This window comes from Stegostoma tigrinum, chromosome 13 (genome assembly GCF_030684315.1).
Source record: "Stegostoma tigrinum isolate sSteTig4 chromosome 13, sSteTig4.hap1, whole genome shotgun sequence".
NCBI classification, from domain to species: Eukaryota; Metazoa; Chordata; class Chondrichthyes; order Orectolobiformes; family Stegostomatidae; genus Stegostoma; species Stegostoma tigrinum.
This window is the reverse complement of record NC_081366.1, coordinates 62712146-62729392: the sequence shown is the minus strand read 5'-3', so window position 1 is coordinate 62729392 and position 17247 is coordinate 62712146. Positions and strand designations below refer to the sequence as shown.

Below are 17247 nucleotides of genomic sequence, written 5' to 3'. Positions count from 1 at the left end.
AGGAATACAGCAATGTGTAATTCACCTCCTGACTTCCCAAAGCCTATCCACCTTCGACAAAGCACAAGCCCGGAATGTGATGGAATATCCCCAGTTGCTTGGATGGGTGCAGCTCCAACAACGTTCAACATACCATCCAGGACAAAGAAGCCCACTAGTTTAGAACCACATCCAGAAACATCCACTCTCCCCACCACTGACGCTCAGTAGCAGCAGTGTGAACCACTTTTCCACATAAATCCACTGAGCCTTCTCAAATAACACCTTCCAAACCCTTGACCTCAACCATCTAGAAGGATGAGGGCCACAGAGAAAGGGGAACACTATCCCCTGCAAATTCCCATTGAAGTCACTTGCCATCCTGACGTGGAAATATATCACTGTTCCTTCGGAGTCAGTGGGTAAAAATCCTGGAAGACCGTCCCTAATAGCACAATGGGTCTGCCGACAATACATGCAATGCAGCAATTCAAGAAGGCAGTTCATCCCCATCTTCCTCAGGGAAAGTAGAGTTGGGCAATAAATGTTGACCAGCCAGTGACATCCACAGCTCACGAATAAATCAATAATAAAAATAATCTGTTCCAAAGCCCGCACCAGAGGCCAGAGAGAGCCTTTGAGAGACGAAAATACAATGGAAGTTAGAGAAATGGTGAACAGAAAGACAGAGAGTGATGTACAGCCATTGCAAGGTTCCTGTATGTATTATCTAATTATGATGGCTGTCCTTGTGCAGGTATTCCCAGATGTCACTATCCTGTTCAGTGATGTGGTTGGTTTTACTCGAATTTGCAGTCATATTACTCCGATGCAAGTGGTTTCTATGCTGAACACGATGTATACGCTGTTTGATACCCTGAGTGAGAAGCACAGAGTCTTCAAGGTTGGTGTTAATGATGGGGAACACTACTGAACAATCAATACACTGCAACGTCAATTAAAGCATGAGACTACTTAGATTCTTCATTCTGCAACAGCACTTTGCCAGTACAATCCAAAGGCAGCTTTCTTTTAAGCTGTTAAGACTGGTCCCTGAGTGCGGTTCTGCAATTTATCTGCTTATGGACCTGACACCTCTAAATTGTTAGACCTCTTACTTGGTCACAGCAAGGTTAATTTAGCACAAAGCATCCCTCTCTGCATGGTTACCTTTCCTGGTTTCAATGTAATTTACCTTTTTAAAGGAGACAATGTAACCAGGTTGTCTTGCGATAAGGGTTGCGAGTTTATCAGTTACTAAAAATGTGAAAAATAGTTTCATATAGATTAGAAATGAGAAGTGAGGAAACACATAACAGCTTGATGAGGAAAGACAAATCAATCTTTGACTTGTCTGTGAGAAGTAGAAGGTGAAATGTATGGTCATTACTTGAGTGATTCCAGGGGTGCCGACTTTGTCAGTTAGAACCATTCATAGATCATAGAATCATACAGTCCCCATAGTTTGGAAGCAGGCCATTCATTCCAGCCAGTCCACACTGACCCTCTGAAGAGCATCCACCCAAAGCCGACCTCCTCCTATGTCCCTATAACCCTGCAATTCCCAAGGCTATTCCACCTAGCCAGTGCCACATTTGATCTAGAGTTTCTTGGGTTTGCAAGTTGGCTAGAAGGAGTTGTCCTGTTTTCTTCTTGACAGTGGTTTTTTATGACTTGTGACTTGCTTCCAACAATCAATGAGAGACAGACTTCGTCTTTTATCTTCAAACATGTAAGTATTTAATGGATATTCTTTACCTGTGACCTTCACAGCACACACCAGCTCCATAGAACTAGAACAGTAGACAAGCATTCTGACGCCCTGGTGCAGTTGATTTTTAAACCCTTTCTCTTGTGTAGGCTTGGAAGTGGAAAACAAAACCTGTCTTTGTCACAGAATTGCTTCCTATTACTTCACAGTATTGGGTGTAACTCACATAATGTGGTTTCTGCTGAGGTGATAGTTGGCCTGTGCAACCACAAAACATTACACTTCAGTTTTTGCATTGGATCTGTTCCTCTGGTGTGCCTTTATCAGGTCCCAACTCGACTTCTTCTGCTGAAAAGAAAACAGCCCAAACTTAGCCAGCCTCCTCTTCATAGTTGAAATGCTCCATCCCAGGAAACATCCTGGTGAATCTCTTCTGCATCTCCTCCAGCGCCACCACTTCCTTCCTAGAGTGTGCATACCACAACTATACACAGTACTAGAGGTGCGTCCTAAAAGTTCTCTACAGCTCAAACGTAACCTACACAACTAATAAAGGTGAGTATCCTTAATAGCCAATCCTCCCATCTTCTGGGATTTGTGGACAAGCATCCCAAGATCCCTCTGTTCCTCTGAACTTCCTTGTGACCTGCCATTCATTGATTCATTCTTCCAAAGCAGATCACCTCACATTTATCAGGGTTAAATTCCATCTGCCACTGATCTGTCCACCTGACCAAACCATTTTTAATGTTTCTATAAATTAACATCTTCCCCCTCACTGTCAACCACCCAGCCAGTTTTTATGTCATCGCAAACTTGGTTATAATTTCTCTGACATTCTGATCTACATCATTTATGAATATCACAAACAATAAGGAACCCAGCAGTGGTCTCAGTGATATGCCCCTTCACACTGGGCTGCAGTCACAGAGCCTTCTATTGCAACTGTCTGTCTCCTGCCACCAAGCTAAGTTAGCTTGGATCCAATGAGCTTTTATCTTTTTTTTAATCAGTTTCCCATGTGTGAACATGTCAAAGACCTTGCTGAAATCTGTATAAACTATATCAATTTTCCTACCCTCAACTAAACACTTTGTCACCTCCTCGAACAATTCCATGAGACTTCTTAGACATGACTTCTTTCTGACAAAACTATGCTGACTATTCCTTATCAACCATTGCCTCCTTAAATGGACATTCATTTTCTACTTCATTATTTTCTCCAATAGTTTCTCTGTCACTGATGTCAGATTCACTATAGACCAGAGAGGACTCCCCCAATAACTTTTTGAACTCCTCCCATTGTTCTGCTGTACATTTATTCTCAAGTAGGTGTTCCCCATCTACTTCCTACCTTATCTTAATAAAGTCTGCCTCACCTTAATCTAAAACACTTTCATAACAAGCTTAAAACATATAACGTTGTGATCACGACAACTAAAATGCTCCCCCACTGCCACCTTGAACATCAGTCTGGTTTCATTCCCTAGAATTAGGCCCAGTACTGCACCTTACTTTCTCAGTGCACCTACATGTTGACAAGAAAACTCTCTTGTATACATTTCAAGAAATCTGTGCCCTCTAAGCCCTTCCTCATAGAATTCCTACAGCATAGACGCTGGCCATTCAGCCCATTGTTTCCACACTGACCTTTCAAACAGCATCGCAAATAGATCCACCTCCCTACCCTATCCCTGTAGCTCTGCATTCCCCATAGCTAATCTACCTTGCCTGCACATCCCTGGACACGATGAACAATTTAGCATGGCCAGTGTACCTGTGCTGCAAATTTGGACTGTGGGAGGAATTCCACGCAGACATAGGCTTACTATGATTATTTCAATTAACATTGAGGGAGTTGAAATCCCCTAATATAATTACCCTATTCTTAACTTTATATGCCTTTATAAATTGACTACATATCTGCTGACTGTTTGGGGGCCTTGTGACTGCCCCCGTTAAATCACTATGCTCTCATTTGATAACTCTTCCAAGATATAATCCTTTCTTACTGCAGTATATGGAAGAGTACAGGACAGGAACAGTCCCTTAGGCCTACCAAGTCCTTGCCAAACATAATGCCATTCTAAACTAACCCCATCTGTCTGCACATGGTCCATATCCCTATTATCTCTGTCTGTTCATGTGTCTGTTTAAATGTCTCTTAAAAGTTGCTATCCTATCTGCTCCCCTAAAAGTGCATTGAGGCACCTAACACCCTTTGTAAAAATGTGCCTCACACATCTTAGAGTCATAGTCATAGAGCTGAACACCTTGGAAACAGACCCTTCAGTCCAATATCCTAAATTAACCTCGTCCCATTTATTATTTGGTTCATACTCCTCTAAATCCGTCCTATTCATATACCCATCCAGAAGCCTTTTAAACGCAGTAATTGTACAAGCATCTACCACTTCCTCTGCTAGCTCATTCCATACACATACCACTCTTCTGTGTTGCCCCTTAGATCCTTTTTAATTCCTTCCCCTCTCACCTTAAACCTATGCCCTCTAGTTCTGTACCCTGGGGCAAAGACCTTGATTATTCATGCCTCTCGTGATTTTATAAATCTCTATTTGGCTCCAACATTCCAGGGAAAATAATCCCAGTCTATGCAGCCTCTCCCTATAGCTCAAAACCTCCAAGCCTGGCAACATCCTTATAAATCTCTTCTGAACCATTCCAGGTTTAACAACATCCTTCCTATGGCATGGAGACCGGAATTGAACATAGGGGCCTAACCAGTGTCCTGTACAGCCACAACATGGCCTCCCAATTCCTATACTCAATGCACTGACCAATAAAGGCAAGCATACCATTCCTCACTATCCTATCTATCCTTCAACTCACTTTCACGGAACTAATGAACCTGCATCCAAGGTCTGTTTGTTCAGCAACACTGCCAAGGACCTTACCAATCAGTGTATAAGTCCTGCCCTGATTTACCTTTCCAAAATGCAGCACCTCATGTTTATCTAATTTAAACTCCAGCTGCCACTCCTCGGCCCATTGGCCCATCTGATCGAGATCCTGTTGAACTCTGAGGCAACGTTTTTCGCTATCTACTACACCTCCAATTTTGGCGTCATGTGCAAACTTACTAACCACACCTCCTATGTTCACATCCAAATCATTTATGCAAATGACAAAAAGCAGTGGACCTAGCACCAACCCTTGTGACACACCACTGGTCACAGCCTCCAGTCTGAAAAACAACCCTCCATCACCATCACCTATCTTCTACCTTTGAGCCAGTTCTGTATCCCTCTGTTCTCCCTCTGTTCCACATTATCTAACCTTGCTAACCAGTCTACCATGAGGAGCCTTGTTGAATGTCTTACTGAAATTCATATATATCATGTTCACTGCTCTGTCTTCATCAATCTTCTTCATTACTTCTTCAAAAAACTCAAATCAAGTTAGTGAGATATGATTTCCATGGCACAAAGCCATGTTGACTATCCCTAATCAGTCCTTGCCTTTCTAGATCCTGTCCCTCAGGATCCCTTCCAATAATCTACCCACCACTGGTGTCAGGCTCACTGGGCTACAGTTCCCTGGCTTTTCCTTACCACCTTTCTTAAACAGTGATATCACATTAGCCAACCTCCAGTCTTCTGGCACCTCACCTGTGGCTGTCGATGATACAAATACCTTTAAACTTTCCCTCCTCTCTCCTAAAATGTATGCCCTCTAATAGTTGACATTTGCAGTGGGAAAAAGAATTACTGTCCATCGTATCCAGGCTCTCAAGATTTTATACTTCTATCAGGTTTTCCCTCAATCTAGAATGCTCTAGCGAAAACAGTCCAAGTTGGTCCAATCTCTCCTTATAGCTAATGCACTCCAATCCAGGCAAAATCCTGACAGACCTCTTATGCACCTCTCCAAAGCCTCTACATCCTTCCTAAAGTGTGGAAAACAGTATTGCACATGGTTTAGGAAGGGGTTGTAGTAGATCTGTATTGGAGAATGAGCCTGGCTAGGTGATCAAGATTATAGTGAGGGGTCATTTTGGGAATAGTGGTTGTAATTGCTAAGTTTTAAGATAATTATGATAAGGATAAAACTGGTCCCTGGGTGAAAGAGCCACATTGGGTGAAGACAAATTATGAGAATAATAGGCCGGAACTGGAGAACTTAAATCGGAGGTGGCTTTTTGAGGATAAATCCACATCTGACACATAAGAATCTTTTAAAGGCCAGTAGATCAGAATTCCAGACCAGCATGTTCCTGGAAGGATGAAAGATAAGGATGGCAAGATTTGGGAAAGTTTAATTGAAAAGAAAAAGGAAGCATATGTAAGATTTGGAAAACTAGAGTTAGATGAGGCTTTGAAGAATATGAAGAACTTCACATAACATTAACTAAAGTTTTATATATGTTGCAACATGACTTGCTAACTTTAATATGCAATGCTTCAACCAATGAAGGAAAGCATTCCATATGCCTTCTTTACCAGCTTTTCCATTTGTGCTGCCACTTTTAGGGAGCTATGCATTTGCACCCCAAGATTCTTTATATCAATGCTGCTAAGGTTCCTGATATTTATCTTATGCATTCCTATTGCATTTGACTTCACAAAATAAAGCATCTCACACTTGTCCAGACTAAATTCCACCTGCCATTTCTCCACCCAACTCTCCAATTGATCTATCCTGCTGTTTCCTTTGACAACGTCTCTCACTATGCACGATTCTACCAATTTTCATGTTGTCAGGAAACTTACTAATCTAATCAAACCACCTACATTTTTATCCAAACCATTTATGTATATTACAAACAACAGAAGCCCCAATACCAGTCCTTGTGGAACATTACAGGTCACAAACCACCATCAGAAAAGCACCCTTCCACAACTACTCTCTCATTTTCTGTGACTGAGCCAGTTTTGCATCTGACTTACAAATTCACCATGGATTCCAAGAAATGGAATCTTTTGGACCAGTCTACCGTGCGGTACTTTGTTAAATGCTTTAGCAAACTCCATGTAGCCACCAACCACTCCCCTGACCACAATCCTCTTTGACACTTCCTTAAAACAAAACTCAAGCAAATTTGAGAAGACCTCCCTGCATAAAGCCATGGTGATAATTTTTCCATTCTTTTCATTCCATTCAGTCCAAAGATGTACAGGTTAGGTGGATTGGCCATGCTAAATTGCCCGTACTGTTCAGGGGTGTGTGGGTTATAGGGGGATAGTTCTAGGTGGGATGCTTCAAGCGGCAGTGTGGACTTGTTGGGCCAAAGGGCCTGTTTCCACACCGTAGGGAATCTAATCTAATCTTTTCAAAATGTGAGTAAATCATATCCCTGAGAAGGTTTGCCAATAACTTCCCTGTCACTGTTGTAAGGCTCACCAATCTACAATTTCCTGGATTAGCCTTTTGCCGTTCTTAACCAAAGGAGTAACTGGCTATTTTCCAGTTTTCTGGGACCTCACCTGTAGCTGAAGAGGATTCAAAGATCTCTACCAAGCCCCAGCAATCTCCTCCCTTGCCTCTTTCAGTATCCTGGGATATATTCCTTCAGGGATACTTTTTAAGATGCTGTACATCTACTTCTATATCAACATGTCCTAGAATATCTACATACCCCTCCCCAATCTTACCCCTAGCCACATCCTTCTCCATGGTGAAAACTGTTGTAAAGCATCCACAATGGATCTCATCCACTTCCTCTGGCTCCACTCACAAATTCTCTCCTTTGTCCTTGAGTGGACTTAACTTTTCCATAGCTACTTTCTTGTTCCTAATACATTGCTTTGGGATTCTCCAGAATTCTAATTGTCAAGTTCATTCCATGGCGCCTTTTACCCATCCTTATGGGTGAAGTTTTTTATATTCTTCAAAGCCTCATCTAACTCCAGTTTCCTAAACCTTACTGAAACTTCCTTTTTTTTTCAATTAAACTTTTAATATCTCTTGTCATCTAGCATTCCCAAATCTTGCCATCCTAATCTTTCATATATGAACATGATGGTCTGGAATTCTGATCTATAGGCCTTTAAAAGATTCCTGTCTGTCAAATTTGGGTATACCCTCAAACAGCCACCTCCAATCTAATTTCTCTAGGTTCCTGCCTAATACTCTTATAATTTTCCTTCACCCAATTTAACACCTTCACTCAAGGACCAGTCTTATCCTTATCCATAACTATCTTAAAACTTAGGAATTATGACCACAATTCCCAAAATGGTCCTTCACTATAATTTCAATCACCTAACCAGGTTCATTCCTGAATACAATATCTACTTCAGTCTCTTCCCAGTTGGATTATTTCCATATTGTTTCAAAGAACCTTCCTGGATGCACCTAAAAAATTCTGCCTCATCTAAGCCCCTTGCAGTAAGGAAGTCCTAGTCAATACAACAAACCCCAAAAAACCTATTGTTTTACATCTTTCCATGATCTTCCTACATATCACATTAGCTTTTGGGAGGCCTATAGTGTCACTCCATCATTACAATTTCCCCTTTCTTATTCCTAAATTCCAACCAACCCCTCCATGATGTCATTTCTTTGCAGCTGTGACTTTCTCCTTAGTCAGTTATGCATCTCCCCGATGACTTTTATATCTCTTTCTATCGCGCCTAAAACACCTAAATGCTGGAACATAGAGCTGCCAGTCCTGCCCTTTTCTTAACCTCGGTTCTGTAATGGCTACCAGATCATACCACACATACTAATCCAGCCTCTGAGCTCATCTGCCTTATCTGCTATACTCCTGCATTAAAATAAATATACTTCATATGCCAGTCACATCATGTTCTTTACCCCAGTCTTGCCTGTTTTTCCTATTACTCTTACTTGATTAACCTCTACCTTCTCCTCAAGCATGCTGAGCTACTGCTTTGTTTGTCACCTCTCTACCACACCAGTTTAAACCATCCTGAGTAGCATTAGCAAGCCTCTCCACAAGTATATTGGTGATCCTCCAGTTTAGGTGGAACCTTAAATGAGTCCCTTTTTGTAAACCCTCACCACCTCAAACTGGGAATAAATTCTGCTCTGTATTAATGAAAGCATCATCATTACCTCAGTCTTGCATTTATTGGATGGTGTCAGCTCTCTCTCAGTGGATAGCACCTTCACCTCCACGTTTCTAGACATAGCATCATTGAGGTCTACAAAACAGAAACAAGGTCCTTCAGTCCACCGCATACATGCCAGTCAAAAACAACCACCTAACCATTCTAAATCCATTTTTCAGCACTTGGCCTAATAGTCTTGTATGCCTTGGCATTGCAAGGCTACATATTAACACTTCTTAAATGTTCTGAGGGTTTCTACCCACCACCCTTATAGGCAGTGAGTTCCAGATTCTCACCAGCTTCTGGAGGGAAATGTTTTTCTTCACATCTCCTCTAAGCCTTCTGTCCTTACCTCACATCTAAGGGCCTGGTCATTATTCTCTCCATCAAAGTGTTTTTTTCTTGTTTGTATATATATATATATATATATATATATATATGCTGCTCAATTTTATAAATCTCAATCATGTCTCCTTTCAGTCTTCTGTGTTGAGGAAAACAGCCCTTCTACATGTGGTCACCTTTTTGAAAAATTCATTCAAGCTCACCAGACTTAATCCCCCCAGTAACAAAATTATGCTGACTGTTCCTGATTAATTCCTGTCTCTTCAAATGCAGATTAATTCTATTTCTCAGAGTTGTTTCCAATAGTTTCCTTACCATTGAGGTTAGACTGACTGGCCTGAAGTTTCCTGATTTATTTCTTGCTTCCTTCTGAATAACAGTACCACATTGGCTGTTCTGTAGTCTCTTGCACTACTTCTGTGGCCAAAGAAAAACTGAAACAAGGTTTCAGGTTCAATCCAAACCCCAGAGACCTTACTAAAGTCATGAATGATGCAGTAATATAGTACTGAAAAGGGCACTGCAATCAGAGGGTCAGCACATGAGAAATAGCATCAGGATTGAACTGCCAGAGGAAGTGGTGGAATCTGGTACAATTACAACATTTAAAAGGCATTTGGGTGGGTATATGAATACAAAGGGTTTAGAGGGATATGGGCTAAATGCTGGCAAATGGACTAGATTAATTTAAGAGATATGGTTGGCATGGACAAGTTGGACCAAAGGGTCTGTTCTTTGCTGAACATTTCTATGACTCTATGAATATGCCATTCAGCTCCTCAAACCTGCCCTGGCATTCAACAAGGTCATTGCTGAAACTGCCTGAGGCCTCTGCTCTTCTTTCAGCTCCTCAAAGCTCTCAACTCCTCTTTAGATGGCTGAAAGTATCTATCTCTGCAAACGTCTAGGTTAGAGAATTCCAGACATTCACTATCATCTGATCAAAGAAACACCTTTGCATCACAGTTTTAAACAACTATCCCCTTCTTCTGTAAGCACATCCATTAGCTCAATATTTCTGCAATACTGTAAAGATCTTCTCAACATCTACCCAGTAAAGTCCCCTCAGAATCCTGTATGTTCAATAAGATTACCTTTCATTCTTCTAAACTTTCATGAAAAAGGTCTAACCTTTTTAACTATTGGATAAGTCATTCCAGAGATCAGCCTAGTGAATTGTTTTTGAGCAACTTCCAATGATGGTATTTTTTTCCTGAAAGAAGGTCAAAATTATTTGCAGTCCATCAGTTGTGGCCTCATCAATACTATATACAGATGTAACAAGACTTTGCTGTTTTTTAAACATGTTCTTTCTGAAAATCCAAATCTTTATCACCTGCCAATCTTCAAAGAAGTTGCACAAATTTGTCAAAAAATTGGCAAATGGACTCTAGCATTTTCCCAACTGTTGGAGGGTCAGTGTTGGTGTGTGTGGTTTTCATTGTTGGATAGGTCAGTGTGAGGATGATCACTGGAGAGCGTGACTGTGAGTATTAGTGAGAAAGATGACAGTGTGAGGGAGAGGGACAGACCGCGAGATTGCTAGGTGTCAGAATTGGAGCAGAATGATCAAATGAATGTTTCAACACTCATCATTGTTAAAAGGTTTTTATTATTTTATACCTCTGGGGATCCAGAAGCTTCTTCACTGAACAAAGGGAAACATGGATATTCATTTGCTTTTATCCTGGTTTTGGCTACTACAAGTCAATCATATTATTAACTTGTTTTATTCAAGCATGGGTTGAGGCCACTGCTGGCTAGGCCAGTATTTATTGCCCAAAGATCAGGTAAGAATGGCAGTTTCCTTCCCTAAATCAACAATGGGTTCATTGTCATCACTTGATTCATAATTCCAGATATTTTATTGAATTCATTTCCATCATGGCAGGATTTGAACCCAGGTCCTCAGAATCTTTTCTGAGTGTCTGAATTAACAGTCCAGTGATTGTACCACTAGGCCATTGCCTCCTCAACATGTTTGGATGTCTATGTAATCAACTAGCTTAATCATGTGACTGCTTGATCAGTTGACAAATAGCTCCAGTTCTTCCCATGATCTCAAAGTTTACCAGAAGTCCTTATCACTTATCTTCAGCCTTCACAATACATCTTTTTCATTGCATTCCAAGTTGCAGCTAGTATGGTAGTTACTCAGTATGCCCCTGCCACAAGCAATGGGACTCCTATCAGCCTTAGACTAAATATCTATATGGGAATCTACAACCATTGCTTAAAGCTCCAGTTTATAAATATCATCTGTGACTACAATTACCTGGGGGTCTTAACTGATGTAAATTAGATCCTTCCCTTCATCCCATGACCAATACCAGACTTTGAACTTGCTAAGTGGGGCTTCTTACAGCATTTCTCAAGATGCTCCTCATCAAACTTATCTCCATATGAGCAGCAGGTGCACTTTATTTCTATGTAACAGAGCCAACTGCATACATTTCATAGGATTTTTTGTGTGTTATCTTTATTCAGTTACCTTGGATTTAGACTATGAAGGCATCTAATTACTCTACCTAACAGCCTGACTTGAAATAGCATACTGTGCAACCTGCCATTTCAGCTAAAAATCTTCCTCAGCCATTTTAAGTCAGCTGAAAACTATTTTCAGACACATTTTTGTTTACATCAAACATGGGCAGCTCTAATAGAAGTCAATGTGAAGGGGGACATTGGTGTGTGATTGGAGTGTCTGTCTGATTGTTTGGCAGATGTTAGTGTCGGGCAGTGTCGGTGTAAGGAGAACCAATGTGAAGAGTGCCAGTCAGTATGTGATTGGGGCATCAGTGTAAGTAATTGGCAAGTGTCAGTGTGGAGGTGTGTCAATGTGAGGGGAAAGGCCAGTGTGGGGATGTTGGTGTGCGCGGTGTCAGTGTGAGGGGTATCAGTTTGTTGGGGGGAGGGAAGTCAATGTGAGGGGGGAGGGACAATGGGAACAATTGGAGTGGGTGGGGCTCTGATACTGGCAGAGCCTCCCAACTCACAAAGGGCTGTGTCTGGTTTTGGTCAGTATTGTGGCACTGGTCAGACACCAAGCAATAGGATAAACTTGAATCTCACCTGACCGGGTATGGTTTATTTGATTTGAGAATCATAGAAATTTACAGCACTCAAGAGGCTGTTCAGACCATTGTATGCACCGGTCAACAAGCAACCATTCAGTCAAAAGTCCAGCTCTTGGTCTGTAGCCACGTAGATTCCAGCATTTTAAATGTATTTCCAAGATGTTTTAATGATTGTGGAGAATTGTTTCTATGTTGCTTTCAGGTAGTCAATTTTAGACATCTAGCACTCTCTGCTGACAACATTTCTCCTCAAATTCCTCCAAAACAATGGAAGCAAGGTCATTGGGGTCATTTAAGAGACTGCTGGACATGTATATGGTCACAGAAATTTGAGGGTGCATACATGATGATCAATGGTCGGCACAACATTGTGGGCTGAAGGGCCTGTTCTGTGCTGTACTGTTCTCTAAAACCTCCGTCTCTTGGGCCCCTTGTTATGGCTAATCAGCCAAGTAAAATATTTTCTTTCTTTTCACTGTATTCAGACCTCTCATAATTTTATACTCTGCAATTAAATCTCCCCTTAGCTTCCTGTGTTCTGAAGAAAATTAGCTCAGTCTTTCCCATTCTTTCTTGTCACAAACATGCTCCTGTTCCTGCAACATCCACATAAATTTCCTCTGGAATCCTATAACATCTTTCCGGCTGTGGTCTAACAAAAGTTTTATACAGTTCCATAGCTTGTGCTAACATACCCTGACATATCCTGTGCTAACAGATGATACATAGTGGATAGGGTGTAATGGGTCATGCTCAGAGACTCAAGCTCAGAATATGTTTCTCATCCAATGTGTACAGGTGGAGACGATTGGCGATGCATACATGGTAGTTGCAGGAGTCCCAGAAAAAACCAAATATCATGCCCACAACATCTGTGACATGGCTCTAGACATGGTTCGGTCAATAGATCACCTCAAAGATCCATCCACTGGGAATAATATTCAAATCCGTGTTGGTGAGTCTGCCACTGCAGGGGAATAGGATTGCTGTGAATTAGGAAGTACTGATTAGTGGGAGTGGAGCATTGGAAATTATCATGGAAATTTAGGAGGAATTGATGAGAATGTGAGGAATGGTTACTGAGAATGTTTGGAATGATTGGTGGGGATGAGAATGTTTAATGTGAATATGGAATGTCTGAAGGGTGTGGGAATGATTAGTGGGCATGGAGAATATTGGGAATGATAGGTGGGAGTGGAAATGTTTTTGGTCATGGGGATGATTGGTGGGAGTCAGAATATTGGGTGTTATTGGCAGGATTGGAAATATTTTGAGGGACTGGAAGTATTGAGAATGATAGGTAGAAGAGCAGATAATGTGAGGGTACAGTCAATACATGGAAATGTGGGTAAGGTGGTATACAGGATGTTTTGGTGGGATTGGGAATTTTGATGGAAGTAGGAATTCTTGGTGGAAGTGGGGAATTTTGAGAATTTTTTATAATAGAATTGCTACAGCATGAAAACAGGCTTTTCGGCCCAACAAGTCCACACTGACACTCAGAGCATCCTACCCACACCATCCCCCTATAATCCACCTAGCCTAACAATACAGGCACTACAGGCAACTTTAGCAATGGCCAATCCACCTAACCTGCACATGTTTGGACTGTGGGAGGAAACCAGAGCACCCAGGGGAAACCCACGCAGACATGGGGAGAATGTGAAAACTCCACACAGGCAGTCGCTCAAGGATGGAATCAAATCCAAGTCCCTGGCACTGTGATGCAGCGGTGCTAACCACTGAGCCACCGTGCTGCCCTGGAATGTTAGGTGAGAGCTGGAATGTTCGACGGGAATGCAATGTTGGAAATGATTTGGAGAAGTGTCGATAATAGGTGGGAGTGTGGACATGAGGTGGTAGAGAATGGCAGTGCAGGAGTAGGCCATTTGGCCCTTTGAGCCTGCACCACTATTCAATATGATCGTGGCTGATCATGCAATTTTAGCATCCACTTCTCTCTCTACTCCTTGATCCCTTTGGCCGCAAGGGCCATATCCAGCTCTCTCTTATGTATATCTAGAGAACTGGCCTCAACAACTCTGTGGTTCTGCAGGTTTAGGGCAGCATGGTGGCTCAGTGATTAGCCCTGCTATCTCACAGCATCAGGGACCTGGGTTTGATTCCACCCTTGGGTGACTGTCTGTCTGGAGCCTACACATTCTCCCAGTGTCTGCTTGGGTTTCTTCCAGGTGCTCCAGTTTCCTCCCACAGGCCAAAGATGTGCAGGCTAGATGAATTGGCCCTGCTAAAGTGTCCGTAGTGTTCAAGGATGTGTAGATTCGGTGGTCTGGATGAGATGCTTAGAGTGGGTGTGGACTTGTTGCGTCGAAGGGCCTGATTCCACACCGTAGAGATTCTATGATGAAGGTTCACAGTGCTGTGAGTAAAGAAATTCTTTGTCATCTCAGTCCTGAATGTCTCACCCATTATTCTTAGACTGTGACCCCTAGATCTGGACTTTCCCAACACTTCCCCCATCCAGCCTGTCAAATCCCATCAGGATCTCATACATTTCTATGAGATGCCACCTCACTGTTCTAAATTCCAGTGAGTATGAGCCCAGTCAATCCAATCTTTCTTCATATCTTCTGTTGGGGATGGGAACCAATTCAGGATGTCAGAGGGAAGTAAAGTGGGGACAGAAACAAAAGGCAGTAAGGAGATAAAAGTGAAGGTGGAAGGTAGAGAAAGCAAAGACAAAAATCAACAAAAGCCACATTTCACAATTATTCCAAAATGTAAAAAAAAAAGAGTCTGAAAGCTATGTGTCTCAATGCGTCATTTATAATAAGGGGGATGAATTAACTGCGCAGACCGTTATTAATGGATGTGATGCAATTTGGATCATGGGGACCTGGCTTCAGGGTGACAAAGGATGGGAAGTCAACATCCGGGGATATCCAATTTTCAGGAAATATAGATGGAAAGATGGATGGACAAGCAAGGGAGGTAGGGTAGCATTGCTGGTTAAGGAGCAGATTAATACAATAGTAAAGAAGGATATTAGCCTAAATGATGTGGAATCTGTATGGGCAGGGCTGAGGAACACCAAGGGGAGAAAATTGTTAGGGAATGTTATGTACAGACCACCAAATAGTTATTGTGAGTTTGGGGATGGCATCAATTAGATTATTAGAGATGCATGTAATCAAGGTACAGCAGTTATTATGATTGACCTCAATCTGCATATTGATTGGACTGACCAAAGTGGTAGTAATGCAATGGAGGATTTCCTGGAACGTATGAAGCATGGTTTCCTTGACCAATATGTCGAGGAACCAACCACACTGAACATTGCTAAATAATCCTCTGCTAATCCATTGCTAAATTGCTCTCTGATGAAGGGTCTAGGCCCGAAATGTCAGCTTTTGTGCTCCTGAGATGCTGCTTGGTCTGCTGTGTTCATCCAGCTCCACACTTTGTTATCATTGCTAAATAATCCTCTCTTTTTGCACAATCTTGTGGTGCAAAATCTTATGGGGAAAAGCATGATCACATTATGGTAGAATTCTTCATTCAGGTGAAGAGTGACACAGTTAATCTGAGACTAGGGTCCTGAATTTAAAGAAAGCTTTGGTATGAGGCATGTATTGGATAGAATAAGCCAGCCAAGGATACTTAAGGGGTTAATGATGGATAGGCATTAGTAGACATTTAAAGAATGCATGGATGAACTTAAACAATTGTACATCCCTGCATGGGGCAAGTGTAAAACAGGGAAGGTGGCTTAAGCATGACTAACAAAGGAAACCAAGGATAGTAATAAAGCTAAAGAGGAGGCATATAAGTTGGCCAGAAAAAACGCAGCCAACCTGAGGACTGGGAGAAGTTTAAAATTTAGCAGAGGAGGACAAAGGGTTGAGTCAGAAGGGGAAAATAAATACGAGAGTAAGCTTGCGGAAAATGTACAAACTGACTACAAAATCTTCTATAGATATGTGAAGAGAACAAGACTGGTGAAGAAAAATTTTGGTCCCTTACAGTTAGAATCAAGTGAATTCATAGTGGAGAAGAGAGAGATGGAAGACCAATTGAATAAATACTTTGGATCTGTCTGGCCACTCCATGATAGCTTGAATCCCTTTTATTCACTCCGGGCAATGGGTGGTTATTGAGCCAATTCTACCCAGAGTCCTCCTCTGTCGCTTCTCAGCAGCTCCCTCTGTTGGATGCTTTTGCAGCATCCACTGACATCAGCTCTTCTGCACTCCCCTGCCCGGTCATATTGAATGTTTGATGGGAGTGGGAATTCTTGACCAGTGTGGGGAATGCTGGGAATGATAGGTGGGAGTGGAAATGGAAATGTTAGGAATGGTAGGTGAGTGTGCAAATAATAAATGGTATTGGGTGTGTTCAGTGGGAGTTGGATTGTTGGAAATGATTGGTGGGAATGGGAATGTTTGGTGGGAGTGAGAATGTTTGTGGAAGGGGGAAATGTTGGGAATTATAGGTAGAAGTGGAGATGATAGATGGCATTGGAGATGTTTGATGAGAGTTGAAATGATTAGAGAGTGGGAATGTTGGGAATGATTTCTTGGAGTCCCACCGGGTTCCCAGTCTCATTTCCTGTTTGTCTCCTTGATCAGGTGTCCACTCTGGGATGGTAGTGGCAGGGGTGGTGGGTCACAGGATGCCACGTTTTGGACTGTATGGAGACACTGTCCACTCAGCATCAGCCATGGAGAGTAACGGCAAGGTAAGTCTTCAACAACTCGAACAGTTCACCATCTTCTTTCTTCAAGGAAATACAATGAGCAGCCTGTTCTTGCAATGTAGCCCTTTCAACTTGGTATTACTTTGGTTAATCTGCACTGCCCCTTGTCCCAGACATGTACATCTTTCCTGAACTGCTGTGTCTACAAGTGAATACTGCACTGTTCTATTTTTGAATACTTACGTCTCCTTGTGCTTGTTGTGATGATCACAGCTAACGGTAATACTGAACAAGCCAGGTCTCAATGTGAAATCTGGCTTGATATGCTCGAAGTTTTATTTTGTCTATTTAATTACTATGGTAGTCAGTCATTGAATGTATTCACAAGAGGCTGCTACCATACTTTTAACAAAATAGCATAAGTTTATCACACAAAGAAAAAAG

The 17247-nt window shown here is 41.9% G+C and overlaps 1 protein-coding gene across 4 annotated transcripts in view; it reads left to right on the top strand.

Annotated features, from left to right (window-relative positions):
* The window catches only part of LOC125458381 (soluble guanylate cyclase 88E-like), a 135010-nt gene that overhangs the window by 64975 nt on the left and 52788 nt on the right, over nt 1-17247 (top strand). For 2 of the 4 annotated variants that reach the window (XM_048543629.2, XM_048543626.2), the window contains 3 exons: nt 737-883; nt 12945-13101; nt 16736-16845. The exons of 1 other annotated variant lie outside the window; for it this stretch is intronic. In XM_048543629.2, the coding sequence (XP_048399586.1) occupies nt 737-883; nt 12945-13101; nt 16736-16845 (414 nt within the window). The remainder of the gene's footprint in view (nt 1-736; nt 884-12944; nt 13102-16735; nt 16846-17247) is intronic. One more of the 4 variants, XM_048543627.2, reaches the window with a different exon arrangement.